The sequence below is a fragment of the Mugil cephalus genome, chromosome 20, assembly GCF_022458985.1.
Source record: "Mugil cephalus isolate CIBA_MC_2020 chromosome 20, CIBA_Mcephalus_1.1, whole genome shotgun sequence".
NCBI classification, from domain to species: domain Eukaryota; kingdom Metazoa; phylum Chordata; class Actinopteri; order Mugiliformes; family Mugilidae; genus Mugil; species Mugil cephalus.
Window position 1 is genome coordinate 1,528,980 of NC_061789.1, and position 12,830 is coordinate 1,541,809.

The 12,830-nt window shown below is 43.7% G+C and overlaps 1 protein-coding gene across 5 annotated transcripts; it reads left to right on the forward strand.

Annotated features, from left to right (window-relative positions):
* The first annotated feature begins 968 nt into the window (after positions 1-968).
* pecam1a (platelet and endothelial cell adhesion molecule 1a) lies at positions 969-11,164 on the forward strand. Of its 5 annotated transcripts, XM_047572662.1 has the most exons (16): positions 971-1,135; positions 1,231-1,254; positions 2,954-3,259; positions 3,977-4,273; positions 4,359-4,631; positions 4,713-4,988; positions 5,486-5,782; positions 5,853-6,134; positions 6,578-6,710; positions 6,844-6,911; positions 7,011-7,064; positions 8,309-8,389; positions 8,460-8,516; positions 9,016-9,038; positions 9,120-9,188; positions 10,808-10,943. In XM_047572662.1, exons 1-15 carry the CDS (start codon positions 1,078-1,080, stop codon positions 9,150-9,152), a joined length of 2,262 nt encoding a protein of 753 aa, XP_047428618.1. In that variant the 5' UTR covers positions 971-1,077; the 3' UTR covers positions 9,153-9,188; positions 10,808-10,943. The 5 variants fall into 5 exon arrangements, 4 of the variants coding, with proteins under 4 accessions (XP_047428617.1, XP_047428618.1, XP_047428619.1 ...); XM_047572661.1 differs by having other exon boundaries at positions 969-1,135; positions 9,016-9,188; XM_047572660.1 differs by lacking the exon at positions 9,120-9,188 and having other exon boundaries at positions 972-1,135; positions 10,808-11,164.
* Positions 11,165-12,830: the final 1,666 nt, after the last annotated feature.

The window sequence follows — 12,830 nt, forward strand, 5'->3', positions numbered from 1 at the left end:
CAAAAAATGATGGATTAATTCACTGTATATTATAAAAAAAAAAGTCGCCAGTATTTATCAAAATATAAAACTGAACGTGGTCGTGCAGAGACTCAAACGAGCGTTTGCTAATTAAAAAGTTACAGAATTTGTTGTGTTTGTGCGTTAAACAAGAAAAGTTAATTCAGATGAATAAACAGGTTTCGACTGTGAAATCTCATCAGGTTTTGCACATTTGTGCCACGTGATCGGCTGCAGAACGAGTCAGTGCATTGTTTATTATGTGTTCGCACCGGATAGTTTCTAGTAATAAAAGTTAACGTCCCCATATGAGGACAGAGGGTCTCAGGAGGTTAAAACCTCTGGTTAATGAATTATTAGGGGAAAGACCCTGTCGATGCCGCGGAGGATCACAGTAAATGTTTGTTTCCCAAAGAAATGAGCAGTTTTATTCAAATCCCTGTCGTGTGGAAGCTCTGACTCTGAGGTCAGACGCGCTGAGGAAATTCTCCTGGAGTGAATCAGTGTCGTTTCTTCTGTTTGTTTTCCTGATAGTCTCTGAGACGTGCAGAGAAGCTGCTGTTCATTCAATCTCCTGTAAAAAATCTAAAAAACATGTTTTTTAATCTGTGAGGGACGTTGGTTTCCAGGCTAAAACACAACCAGCATCTACAGCTTCATGTCTCATTAGTCAAATATAAATAAAGTCTGTTTAAAACTGAGCTTTTCAAACTTTACGTCCACGGTCTGGACGGTGTCTCGGGTCCCTCGGGTCCCTCAGGTCCCTCAGGTCCCTCAGGTCTGGGTCTAGATTATTGTTTTCTGACATTAAAACCTCTGGTTCAGCAGAGCTGTCATTAATTGTGGGACGCAGGAAACAGCCTCTCGATGCTGAGGAGGATGTGAGCTCGGAGTAAATGCTCGATTCCTGAGGAAGTAGCAGCCGCTTCCTGGTTGGTCAAGCAACACAAGGAGTGTGGCTGATAAGACGAGGACCTCCTCCTCCTCCTCCTCCTCCTCCTCCTCCTCCTCGTCCTCCCTTCTCCTCGCTGGCCTTTCTGCGTCTTGAGATCCGAGTTGAACCACCTTTGCTCCAGGATGAGCTCCAGACCTCCCGTCCTCCTCCTGCTGCTCCTCACCGGCCTCCTGCTCATCTGTAAGGAGCCCACAGCCGCTTTCTTCTTTTAAGGATACCTCATTTAAAACCCTCCTGTTTCTAAACTTCTTATCTTTTCCTCCTCCTTTCTCCAGGGCCGTGTGCCAGGGGACAGTCGTGTAAGTAGAACCTCGCTTTGCTGCGACTCCTCTTTAATTAATTCATTAATTAATTAATTGGTGCGGGAGGTTTGTAGCTTCTCCAGCGCTGTGACGGTTTGAGGTGATCCGGTCCTCTCGGTGTTTCTGATGACGTGTGCATCGTTCTGAGCCTCCGTGATAGTTGCAACTCTTTACTAAGAGTCAGTAAAGCTGTTTTTATTCAGCACAGGTTCAAATGTTTTAAGTAGATTTCTTCTTCTTCTTCTTCTTCTTCTTGATGAAACTCAGAGACGACAAACAAACAGTGTGAAGTCAAAGTATTAAACACAACTGTGCAAAAACCTGCTGCACCTTTGTCCACAAATACACTGGGAACCTTTTATTTTATTTTACTTTATTTTTAACTGCGCACTTTAATTATTGTTGGAAAAATGCACGTTACCTCTGCACCGTGTGACGGGAGGAAACGTCCTTTCAGCTCCTTTGTTCGTCTGGTACATGTGGAGAAAACTGACAGTAAAGCTGAGTTTGACTTTGAGGTTTATGGACGTCGTGCACAGACATGGATCAGTGTCCAAGACGTGAATAGACGTGAGTCCAAACCCAGACAAACAGGACGTACAAAGACGCCTACGACACCACGATACAAGCATCGCACAAAACACTCGGACCGTGTTTCTGTCGCCAAGTGTTTCACGGAGGTTCTGATTCTAGATTATTCTGAGTATGAAGCTGCTCCTTCATCTATGGGAGTAAAAGATATAATAATGATAATATAGGTACAGTTAGACTGAGGAGGTCGTCTCTTTTTTAATATAGTGTCAGTCTGGCATCAAGATGTCTGGATTTCATTATGAGAGTTTTTCCAACTGATACAAAGAAAGAAACACCTCTCCTTTAAATTAGATGCATATATTAATTAGTCCTCAGACTAATCAGAGACTCTTAATGATCTGATTGGTCCAGCAGATCTTTGCCGGAGCAGAATCCAGGTCCTGCTTCCACACTAGCTCTGTATAATAGTAGGAGTGTGCTATGCAGCTAAATAGTGGATTTCTATATCTGAGCTGCAGAATGTCTCTTATTATTATTAGTTTCTTATTTATTTGGATGGTTCTCAGTCATTATATATATAATTGTGCTTTGAAAGAGCTGCACAAACTCCCATAAAGAACTAGAACTAATACCTCCACATGATGATGATGTGCACCAGCCCAGAAATGTAAATGGTCTGAGATGCTGGATTTCCCCCACATCTTCCTGTCTGTTTGCTGAGCTACCTGCACACTGAGAGTCTCTGAGTTACATTAAGAAGTAGAAACCAAGTTTCGACTAAAAGTATCAGAATGATGCACGTTCGCTGCAGAAAACAGAAAAAGGAACATTTGTGCATGTGAACGTTGCCTTTGGCTTTTCTAAATTTCCTCTCCACATTTCTAAAATCCCAGATTAGAGATAAAGCTGTCCAGCTAACGGCAGCGTCTACGGATGTGGACACAGCGATTGTTTCTGGAGCTGATGGAGAGCTGGAGTAGATCTCCACCTCTCTCTGGGGAAGCGAAGGGTCGGACTCTGTTTGTTGAGGCTTTTTCCTTCCTTCAGCAGCTCCTCTGAGGCCCAGGCATCGCCTTCCTCCGGTCTCTACCTTTCTTTTGTGTGGTGTTGATTCACTGACTTGTCTCTAATCTGTGTGTGTTTGTGCGTCTGGGAACCTCAGCGTGGCTCATAGACACCGTCGGCCTCAGCGTCCTACCCAGCAGCACGGTGCAGAGCGGGACCACGGTGAGGATACGCTGCCGGGTCATCGTGAGCCACAGCGACAGCCCCGACCTGACCCACACTTTCCAGATCACACGGAACGGAGCCGACGTCCACACCCTGGACACCACCAAGGACTCGGTGGAATACGTGCTCAACCAGACCCGGGCGGCCGACTCTGGGACCTACAGGTGTCACGTCACAGTCAGGGGCAAGCAAAGGACGAAGGACAAATCCAGCACCGAGACGAAGCTCAACGTCATAGGTAGAGATGGAGGAGATGCTCGTTTGTAATATTACATTTAAACCTGGGACAATATTGGAGCGAATCAGTGGTGGTTGAAAGTTTGACTTGTTGGGTTTCTAGAAGATGTTGCCCACATGAAACTCACATGACGAGAATTTATTAATGCGCCATTAACGCTGCAGACGCTGTGAACCGGTGCAGCCCATACACTGTCCCTCCCCCACCAACAGAGCTGCATGCAGCTGGAAGCTGCAAAATACTTGTGTTATTACCTATTTTTACCTGTTTATTTTTCATGCATAGGAGCGTTGAATATTCTCTGAGTTCAATAAGTGTTTAGGTTTTGGTTAAACTGAGACTTTTATTTGTCATTGTGACATTTTTTATCATGTAAATGGAGGCAGAAGAAGCCGTATCGGCTCCAAATATCATCTAGTTGCACGTATCGGCCCTAGAAAAGAGAAAGTAGTGGAGAGTAGAAGCAGGCTGGTGGGGCTAAAGGTGGAATTCTACTGAATTACTGCATTTAATACATTTTATTTTGAAAAGACACCCCATAAATGTAACTACGCATGGCTTGGTCAACATTTTAAGGTTGAGTTTGGTCCAAAGATGTGTTGACGTAGTCGGAGGGAACAGTTTAGACCCAGTTTTCTCTGATGCATCGTTGAGTTGTGAATTTTTGGGTTTCTGCTGCAGATCCTGTCCATTAACACGGCGTTTCCGTCCCTTCAGGTCTGCAGACCCCCACTCTGCATCTGGATAACCCGTCGCCGTATGAGAATGAGGAGTTCAAGGCCACCTGCAGAGCTCCAGGTGAGAAGGGGAGCCTCTTGTTCAGGTTCTACCAGAGATTGAAGCACAGAGAGCCTCAGCTGATATACGAGGTAATGTCCAGCGGCAACACGGTGAAGACCACGTTGGCCCTGAGTCACATCGGAGAGGCTTCTCTTTACTGCGACTGTGGGATCAGGTTGACTTCTGGGACTCAGCGCTCAAACAGCAGCACGGAGATTCAAGTGTTGGTCAGAGGTGATTAGATTAAACTTCTTATTTCACCAATATCAAACCGCTTGAAGACGGAAGAGGCTGATTGTTCTGCCTTGTGTCTTTTCAGCGCTCAACATTACCCCGATCATGACCGTGATTCCCTCGACTGACGTCTACGAGGGGGATGTTCTTGAAGTGACCTGTAAAGTGGAGTACAAGGCGAGGGAGGGGGACAACTTCGAGTTGTTCCTGAAGAAGGGCGGCAGGATCCTCAAATCAACCAATATCACAATACTCATTCATCGGCTTCTCGTCCAGGAGAACCTCTCTGGGGAGCTCGAGTGCAAAGCAGAGCGGGGCAATGTGCAGAAGGAAACCTATATACCGATCACAGCCAAAGGCAAGTGCTGAATATCCCCAATCGCAGCGTCTCCATCATTAGACTCGTCCTAATCCTCTGATTTGATTTTTAACTCCACAGAGCGGTTTTCAAAGCCTCGACTGACTGTGTGGCCCGAGGAGATATTCGAAGGAGACGAGTTCAGAGTGACCTGCACCGTCTCCATTAACGACACAGAGAAAGTCACGAACATGAGAACCTACCTCTACGTAAATGGCGTCAAAGTCGCAGACAACGCGTCGTATTCCGTCACGGCAAACGCTAAAACGAACGGCAACTACACCTGCAGAGCTCAGCCTGGCGTTCCGCTGGACACAATCATTAAGGAGAGTGAAGCGAAGGTCGTTAAAGCCAAAGGTTGGTCTGCAAACGCATCGAAAACACGTTTAACCCGGAGGCTAAACACTCTCAGGATCTGGACCTATTTGGACAGTTTCACCCAAAGATTTCGTGACTCAACGAGTTTGGTTTAAGTCTTCATGATAAATTGTAGGTACCATAAACCTGTTCAGATGTTAAAATCTGAAACATTAAACATGGTGCATGGAGCAATCAGCAAGATACTTGCAACTGCATTCAACACAACAACACTATACAATACAATTCTGCTAATTTGCTTTAGCTTCCTTGCAAAGCTGGCCTTGATTGCTACGCGTTAGCATGCTAACATGCTATTCTAGGATGTTGCCTGTGAAGGTTCTCAGTCATGCAGGTCATGTTAATACAAAAGGCGTTGAAAAAAGACGATTGAACATGTAGAATTTCTGGCAAAAACGAAATTCTAGGACGTGGAACGTGGAAGACATTATCCTGGAACCTCCCTGAGCTTTGTTTTCCTTTCGTCTTCTCCGTAGTTCCCGTTTCCAGTCCCGTGCTGAGGGTGGTCGGGGATACGCTGGTGTTGGGAAAACAGTTCCAGCTCCTCTGTCACAGTCAGAACGGCACCCTGCCCATCACGTACATCCTGCACGGCCCCAACAGGGAGACTCAGATCAGGAACGTGAACAAACCGGGGGAAGCGGTCGTCTTCAACACCTCGGCCATCTTCAAGAGCACGGACCTCAGCAGCTTCCTTTGCCGAGCTAGGAACAGCGAAAACAGGCCGACCGTCGTCTCCGGACAGCAGCTGCTACGTTCAACCACCATCATAGGTGTGTTTGATGCACGAAGGATGAAACTCATAGAAGACACAAGACTCTAACGCTTTCTACTTCCTTTCAGAGCCCGTGTCCAAACCGGTGCTGAGCGTCCGTCCCGACGTGTCGGGCATCTCTGAGGGGAACAACGTGACTCTCCTGTGCTCCCTCCAGAGAGGAAGCGCCCCCATCAACTTCACCTGGTACAACGTGGAGAATAAGCGCCCGCTCTACTCAGAGACGTCCAATAAACTGGAGGGAACCTACCGCTTAAACCACGTCCACAGGCTGCAGGGCGGGAAATACTTCTGCGTGAGCACGAACCCGGCACACGAACCGAAGCAGAGCAACGCCGTCACCATCTCAGGTCTGTTTTACGTTTGTTTGAGGTTTAAAATTAGATACGGAATAACAGAACATAAAAAAACAAGTTTAAATAAAATGCACGGTTGCTGCTTAAGATTTATTCAGAATATTCTATATTTCTTTACTCGAAACATCCTGAAAGTCATTAAAAAGACAAAAGAAAACAAATTAAACAACACTCGATTCAATAAAATTAATACTTTGTTTATAAATGTGAGTAGAATTAAGTGAATCCTTGTTTCCGGTATCTGCTGTGAGCTCCTTGTAGCTAAATAATTCTGGTACCTGCTGACCAGTCGGAGGAGTTTGAGTCATTTTTACCTGTATTTTATCATCTTTGCAGCCTTTGCATGAAAGACGGACCTCGACTCTGACATAATAAATTAAGTTTGAGGTTTTATAGGTACAGTGCTTATATAAAACTAAATCTAATACCTCGTACAGTGAAGCTTGCAGCCTGGAAGAGAGGTCTCATCGCCGTCTCCTGCATCCTCTTCTTACTGATCTTGCTCCTGGTGTTTGCCTTCAAAACACGTCTCCTTCACTTCAAGAGGAAAAGAACTGGCAACCTGTCAGTGTAAGTATTATTTCTTCCTTTTGTTTTTCAAATCAAAAATCTTAATTTTAAAGGCAAAGTTGGACACGTTGTTAGAACATGACGCACACACGCAGCCTCCTGTTGATTGTGTTTCTTGTCATCTTTGCCTCAGGAAGTCGGTCGGCACAAAGGCCGAGCGGCTGAGCCTCACCCAGGCCGAGGTCAACGAGGCGGCCAACGGTAAAGCCTCTCACAGCGAACTATTACACAAATAATCCGTCAGGTTTTGAAGAATTACAGCAGCGATTGTTTTGTTAACTGCTGTTTTTGTCTGTGCAGTCACTCCCGGCATGATGGGGAAAAGCATCTGGAGTGAACATCTATCAGGCTCTGGTCAGTTTCTTATTTCATTTATATTTTTATTGAAGTGTTAGACTAGCTTCTTTTTTTTTTATCAAAGGAATCATAATTATTTTAAGAGGTTAAAAAGCTACGGTAGAGCTGGGTATCGATGTAGTTTTCAGCAAATGTTATGCAGTCAGGGTAAATAGAGTATTTATTTTGTATAACACTTGCAAGTGTTTACAACCTGCAGAGAGGGAATCCCTGCAAAACTGGCCTTGATAATCGTTTTTGTTAAGCGTTGGCATGCTAACACGCTATTCTAGGACGTTGAACGTGGAAGACATTGGCATGCTAGGATTCTGAGCATGTCAGCAAATGTGCTGCACCTCCCTGAGTCTTGTTTGCCTTCGTTGTCTTCATGGTTCCCATTTCCAGTCCTGTGCTGAGGTTCGTCAGGAGAATTATAATTATTTTAAGAGGTTAAAAAGCTATTACAGAGCTGGGAACGTTGTAGTTTTCAGCAAATGTTACGCAGTCAGGGTAAATAAAATATTCTAAACTAAATCGCTTTGTATAATACTGGAGTTTTTACATTGTTTTACGCTCTCAAGACGACGCACATTTTATTCAGAGAAGACAGAGGGTTTGATAGTTGAGTAAAGGAAGATGTCTCAGCCTCTCTCTGAATAGAGGAAGTGGACTGAGACATAACTTGGCATCAATTTATGACGCCGTCCGAAAACGATTCACCCCCGTTCACATGTTTTCTGGATTCACTGTGACCTGGATGACTGAGAAACTTTACACTTTACGTCCAGGTGAAAAAGTCCCTGAAGACACAGATACAGTTCTTTAAAAATACTGAGAAATCTCTGCAGGTGCAAGACAAATATCTGCTAGTTGTCAGCAGCTTAAATGTTATGACTATGAAGTCACTCCAACTTGAATAAAGAAACATGAGAGGAGACATTTCTTCTGTGTTTCTGTGAGACGTGGAAACGCATTTCAGACCAAAAACCAGCTGTTGTAATTGGCCTAATCAAAGATCCATAATGCCTTGCTCTTTTTTTTTTAAAGGTGTTTGTGTAATTTCTCTCATGACCAGAAGGGGGAGACAAAAGTTCCACACAGCAGCTTTAAGTCCAAGTGTTTATTTTCTGATTGTGGTTCATTTAATCGCTAAGAATTGCTGCTGCGTTCTTCGTTGGTCCAACATGAAGTTTAAATGTCACCGAGCTACGTCTCGTAAAATGTTTTTAATGCTGCGGTTTGTTCACTGCGCTTTGCTGCAGACTCCGACGAGCAGAACAATCCAGAGAAAACAGAGGTGCAGTACGCTGAGGTGCAGGCGAGACGGGCAGATCCTAACAGAGGTGAGGCTGATCTGAATTTAAATACTTTCACATGAAACTTTAAGATTTAAAACCATTTCCTCCGGTCCAGTTCCAGAAAGAGTGGACACGGCCACGGTCTACAGCGAAGTACGTAACTCCCAGCAAGGTATGATTCACGTCCTGCTCTCCGTCCTCCTTTTATGTTGCATGGCAAGAAAAATCAGGTCAGTGGCATTTGAAAGAAGTAAAAAAAAAAAAGAAAGAAACGCCAGGAAACGGGACCAACGGGAGCATTGTTAGTGAAAGAATGTCCCATTAAAACAGAAGGCTCAGTCTCCAGGTGTCCACTTCCTGCATTCGTCAGAGGCTACTTCCTGTTCTGACAGAGACGGAGAAACAAACTCGATTGTTGGATACTCCCCAGAGAAACTCGTGTCCATTGTTCAGTAATTTGCTCCTAATAACTAACAGTTTGCTGTAGCGGTGTCGCACAAAAAAACAAAGGCTTATTTTTTGTAAATATTTAGACCAAAGAGTGTTGCTTGCAGGACAAAGTGGTAAGTGTCCCGGTTAGACTCAGGGCTGATTCACTGGAGTGTTTGAATACATCCGCCTCCTTTAATCCTCACGCTCCTCTCGTTTCCTGATCGCTGCTGTTTTTGCAGGTGTTCCAGATCCGGCCGATAGCGTAAGTAGCGTCACGTACACACTGCGACACAAACACTGCAACAGGAACGAACACTCATCAATGTGTTGTGTCTTTGTCCAGAGAGACGTCTCGCTGACAGACACAGTAGAGTAAATGGAAACCCTGTGGACTTTATTTGTTTGTACACAGGTAACTGGAAGCATTGCCATAAAGTCCTGATTGTTTAGTAGCTGTAGAGACGGTGGCGCCTTGGAATGAACTTTATGATTTGGCACAAATGTTTCACTTCATTTTCAGTTTACTCATTTCTTCTTTCCAGAGATTAGGAAGGTCATCTTAACCTTTTCCATCCATTCATTTTCATCTTCTTATCTGAAGCCGGGGTGGGTGGGACCTAAGATTTGACAGACCACACTTTAATTGATGCAAAGACTTTTATTGGTGGGACACGGAGGGATGAATGATGGTGGGAGAACTTAGTCACATCTCAGGAAGCTTCAGCTCTTTGTCCCCCTGGTTCCTGCAATGAACGATGGAGGAAAAAAAGAAAAGAGAAGGATGGGGAGGGTGGGAGGACACAAGGTACGAGCTCCCCTCTCCACACTACGTTTACTCTGACAGAAACATTTAGGAGAAGACAAGGAAACACCAACTCGAGGGCAAGGATCGGGACATCCTTGAAACTTTAAATGAAAAACAGAAACCAGTTGGAGCCAGGTTCACCCATCTACTGTCTGGAGAGGTCTGGCCAGAAGACCGTCCCTCTGAGACTCAACTATGCACCAAAACAAAGGGACTGGGCTCAGAAACATGGCAGCAGCTGATCTGGACTGAACTCTGGACTCTGGAATGAGTGTCTGAAGGCAACAGTGAAGCACGGTGGAGGCTCCTTGCAAGTTTGGGGCTGCATTTCTGCAAATGGAGTTAGTTAAAAATGTTAAAAACAAACGCACAACACTGTACAATACAATTGTGCAATTTGCTTCAGCTTCTGAGAGGGATGCATGCTAACATGCTATTCTAGGACGTTGAACATGTGAGACATTAGCATTGTGATAGTATTTGCATGATACGGAAACTAACTCCTGACTCCCATCCCAGTTGGAAGGTCGAAGGTCATCGTCTGAAGAGAAGAGGCCGACAGGATCACATCATCTGCAAACAGCCGAAACATTCTCAGGTTTTAAAGCTAAAGTTAGACATTTAGAACCAGTTTCCTTATGCAGTCCTGTGCAAAAGTTTGTAGATGCAGTGGTCGGACAAGGAAACTTAGAGCAGTCGTTGAAATCAGAAGATGTCCAGGTCCAGGATGTCCAGGTCTGGAGAAGTCTGACCAGAAGTGGTCTTCATGTGAGTTGCAAGAGTTGCAGCCAAAAATCCATCCCTCTGACATGGAAACAAGACCAAGAGACTCAATTATGAACCAAAACAAAGGAACTGGGCTCAGAAACATGTCGGCAGGTGATCTGGACTGAACTCTGGAACGAGTGCCTGCAGTGAAGCAGTGAAGCAGTGAAGCATGGTGGAGGCTCCCTGAAAGTTTAGGTCTGCATTTCTACAAATGGAGTTGGAGATTTGGTCGGGATTAATGGTCATCGATGCTGAGGAATACAGTACTGCATGTTTGTGCCAAATTACAAAGTGACTTCCAGCAAACCTGCAAGAAATAAATAGGAACACATGAAAATAAACACATTGTTCTTTGTGTCAAACTAGAATATTAACCCAAGAAGTTAGAATCCAAACTTTGCATAATTTATCTGTTTACGCTTTTCATTTTTCTCCACGCCGACCTCACATTTCTACAGGTGCCGGTGGAGTACGCACAGCTGAATTGTGACGCCGACGGCCACAGTGACCACGGTAACCACGGCATCCACGGTAACCACGGCGACCACGACCACGGCGGCAACGACGGACCCGCGGGAGAGGACGAAAGCAGCGGAGAGGTCAGCGTTGATGTCGCTGACCAGGGGGAGTGAAACCCTCATTTATCCGTCTTGTTTTTTTTAAATGTTAAGCAGTTTTGTACATTACATTATTTTATATATATATATATATATATATATATAAATATATATATAATGCTTTGAGTAAAAACTTTCCACACTGTACAGTCACATGCTTTGGATTTGAAGAGTAAATAAAGAGTTTTTTTTAAAGTGTTTCTTTCAGCTGGCAGATCCGTGGGTGTGAGCTCAAAGGAAAAACTTTCAGCTGGAGGCAGGTACCCAACCCTGAATGTAAATGTAGATGTAAAGGGGGAGATGTGATGTGGTTCAGGGGTATGAGGATCTCTGCTAAACCACTAGAGGGCGTCCAAGTCTTCAGGCGGCGCCGCATGGAAACCTGGTGCCATCTGGCTGTGATCTCGTTAAATGTGAGAAGGTCTGTCGCCCCCCAGGACGTTCTGTCTCGGTTTCATTTTCCATTACGTAACATCTGATTGAATGATATAACACGAAGGTATTCAAGGTCTCCGTGCACCAGATACGTTTATCACATTAACCTATATACACACTGACCAGCCACAACATTATGACCACACAACCAGACGCTGTTTTGACGATTACTTTTGTAAATGTGTACAGTTTATTTTATTTAACTAGATAATACTTTTATTTTAATCTAATCTTATTTTATTTTACGTGTATTTTTTAAACCTCCTGAGTAATTGCATCTCAATTTCTTTACCATAAGATTAAGATATTTAATAAACATCTTTGAACTGGAAGAATAAAAATACGTGAGCATATTTCACTGTATTTTACAATTTAAGTCACCAATTTAAATGTAAAACAGTTTATTTTAATGCAAAAGCAGAATTGGCAACGTCGTCAAATGAGTACATGTGAATATGTTAAATTTTAATGTCACATCAAACTAGAAATGAAGCAGAATAAGACGCTGCAACAAACCTAAAACACAATTTTCCCATATGAGGAGGTTAAGAGTGTTTCTTTTATGTGCAGCTAAGCTACTGTGACCAACTAATTTCCCTCATGGATCATTAAAGTCTGTCTAAGTCTAAATAATCATTAATATCTATAAATACTTACTACAGGTAGGAAACCTCAGGGCAAAACCCTGTCAACCAAGGACCAATTAGGCCAAACGGCTTCATAAAGATACCGTCTCAAAAAGGTTCTGAACTGTCATGAATCCGGCAAATATCACAGTGTATAATCACAACAAACACCACAATGTCAGATTAAATTAAAACAGGGTGTATTATAAGCAACAAACACCTCAAAATAACATCGTTCGATCACTATCACGTTTATCTTAACGTTCAGATTTAATCAGCGTCATTAGGAAAAATGTTAATTCCCATCCTCATACAGGCCATTAATTAGTGACGGTGTTTAGTGATTTGCTGTTGCAAGTTTACACATATATGCAGAAACACATAAACATACACTGTATTCATGTTTGCTGTGCAGCTTAGAGCTGATTTAGCACGTGGTTTGGTTTATTGGTCCATATGTGCAGCAACGGACTGTAAATGTAAATGCACTTTAATGCACCACAGAGTCTTTATTCAGCTCATGTTTATTCATCACCACCAACCAACAATCAGACTAAACTCAGTGTGTAGGCACAAGGGAAACCTACATAATACTAGGAGGGTGGTCATAATGTTATGCCTGATCGTGTTTGATGTAAAACCTAGAGTTTAACTGAAACATTGTGTTACTTCTGGACTGGACTTTTATTTATCATTCTGATCCAAGCAGCTCTGTAAAAAGCCTCCAGCTCATTCAAAATGCAGCAAAAGCACCGAATTAGCAAGAGAAATCAAATTACTCCAGTTTTTTTTTTTTTTTCTAC

Bases quoted from the DNA above. Each gene is read 5' to 3' on its own strand.
- pecam1a (XM_047572660.1), top strand. From the start codon at position 1,078: ATGAGCTCCAGACCTCCCGTCCTCCTCCTGCTGCTCCTCACCGGCCTC. The intron at 6,912-7,010 runs GTAAAGCCTCTC...TTGTCTGTGCAG, and splicing joins GGTCAACGAGGCGGCCAACG to TCACTCCCGGCATGATGGGG. The intron at 8,390-8,459 runs GTGAGGCTGATC...CCTCCGGTCCAG, and splicing joins ACGGGCAGATCCTAACAGAG to TTCCAGAAAGAGTGGACACG.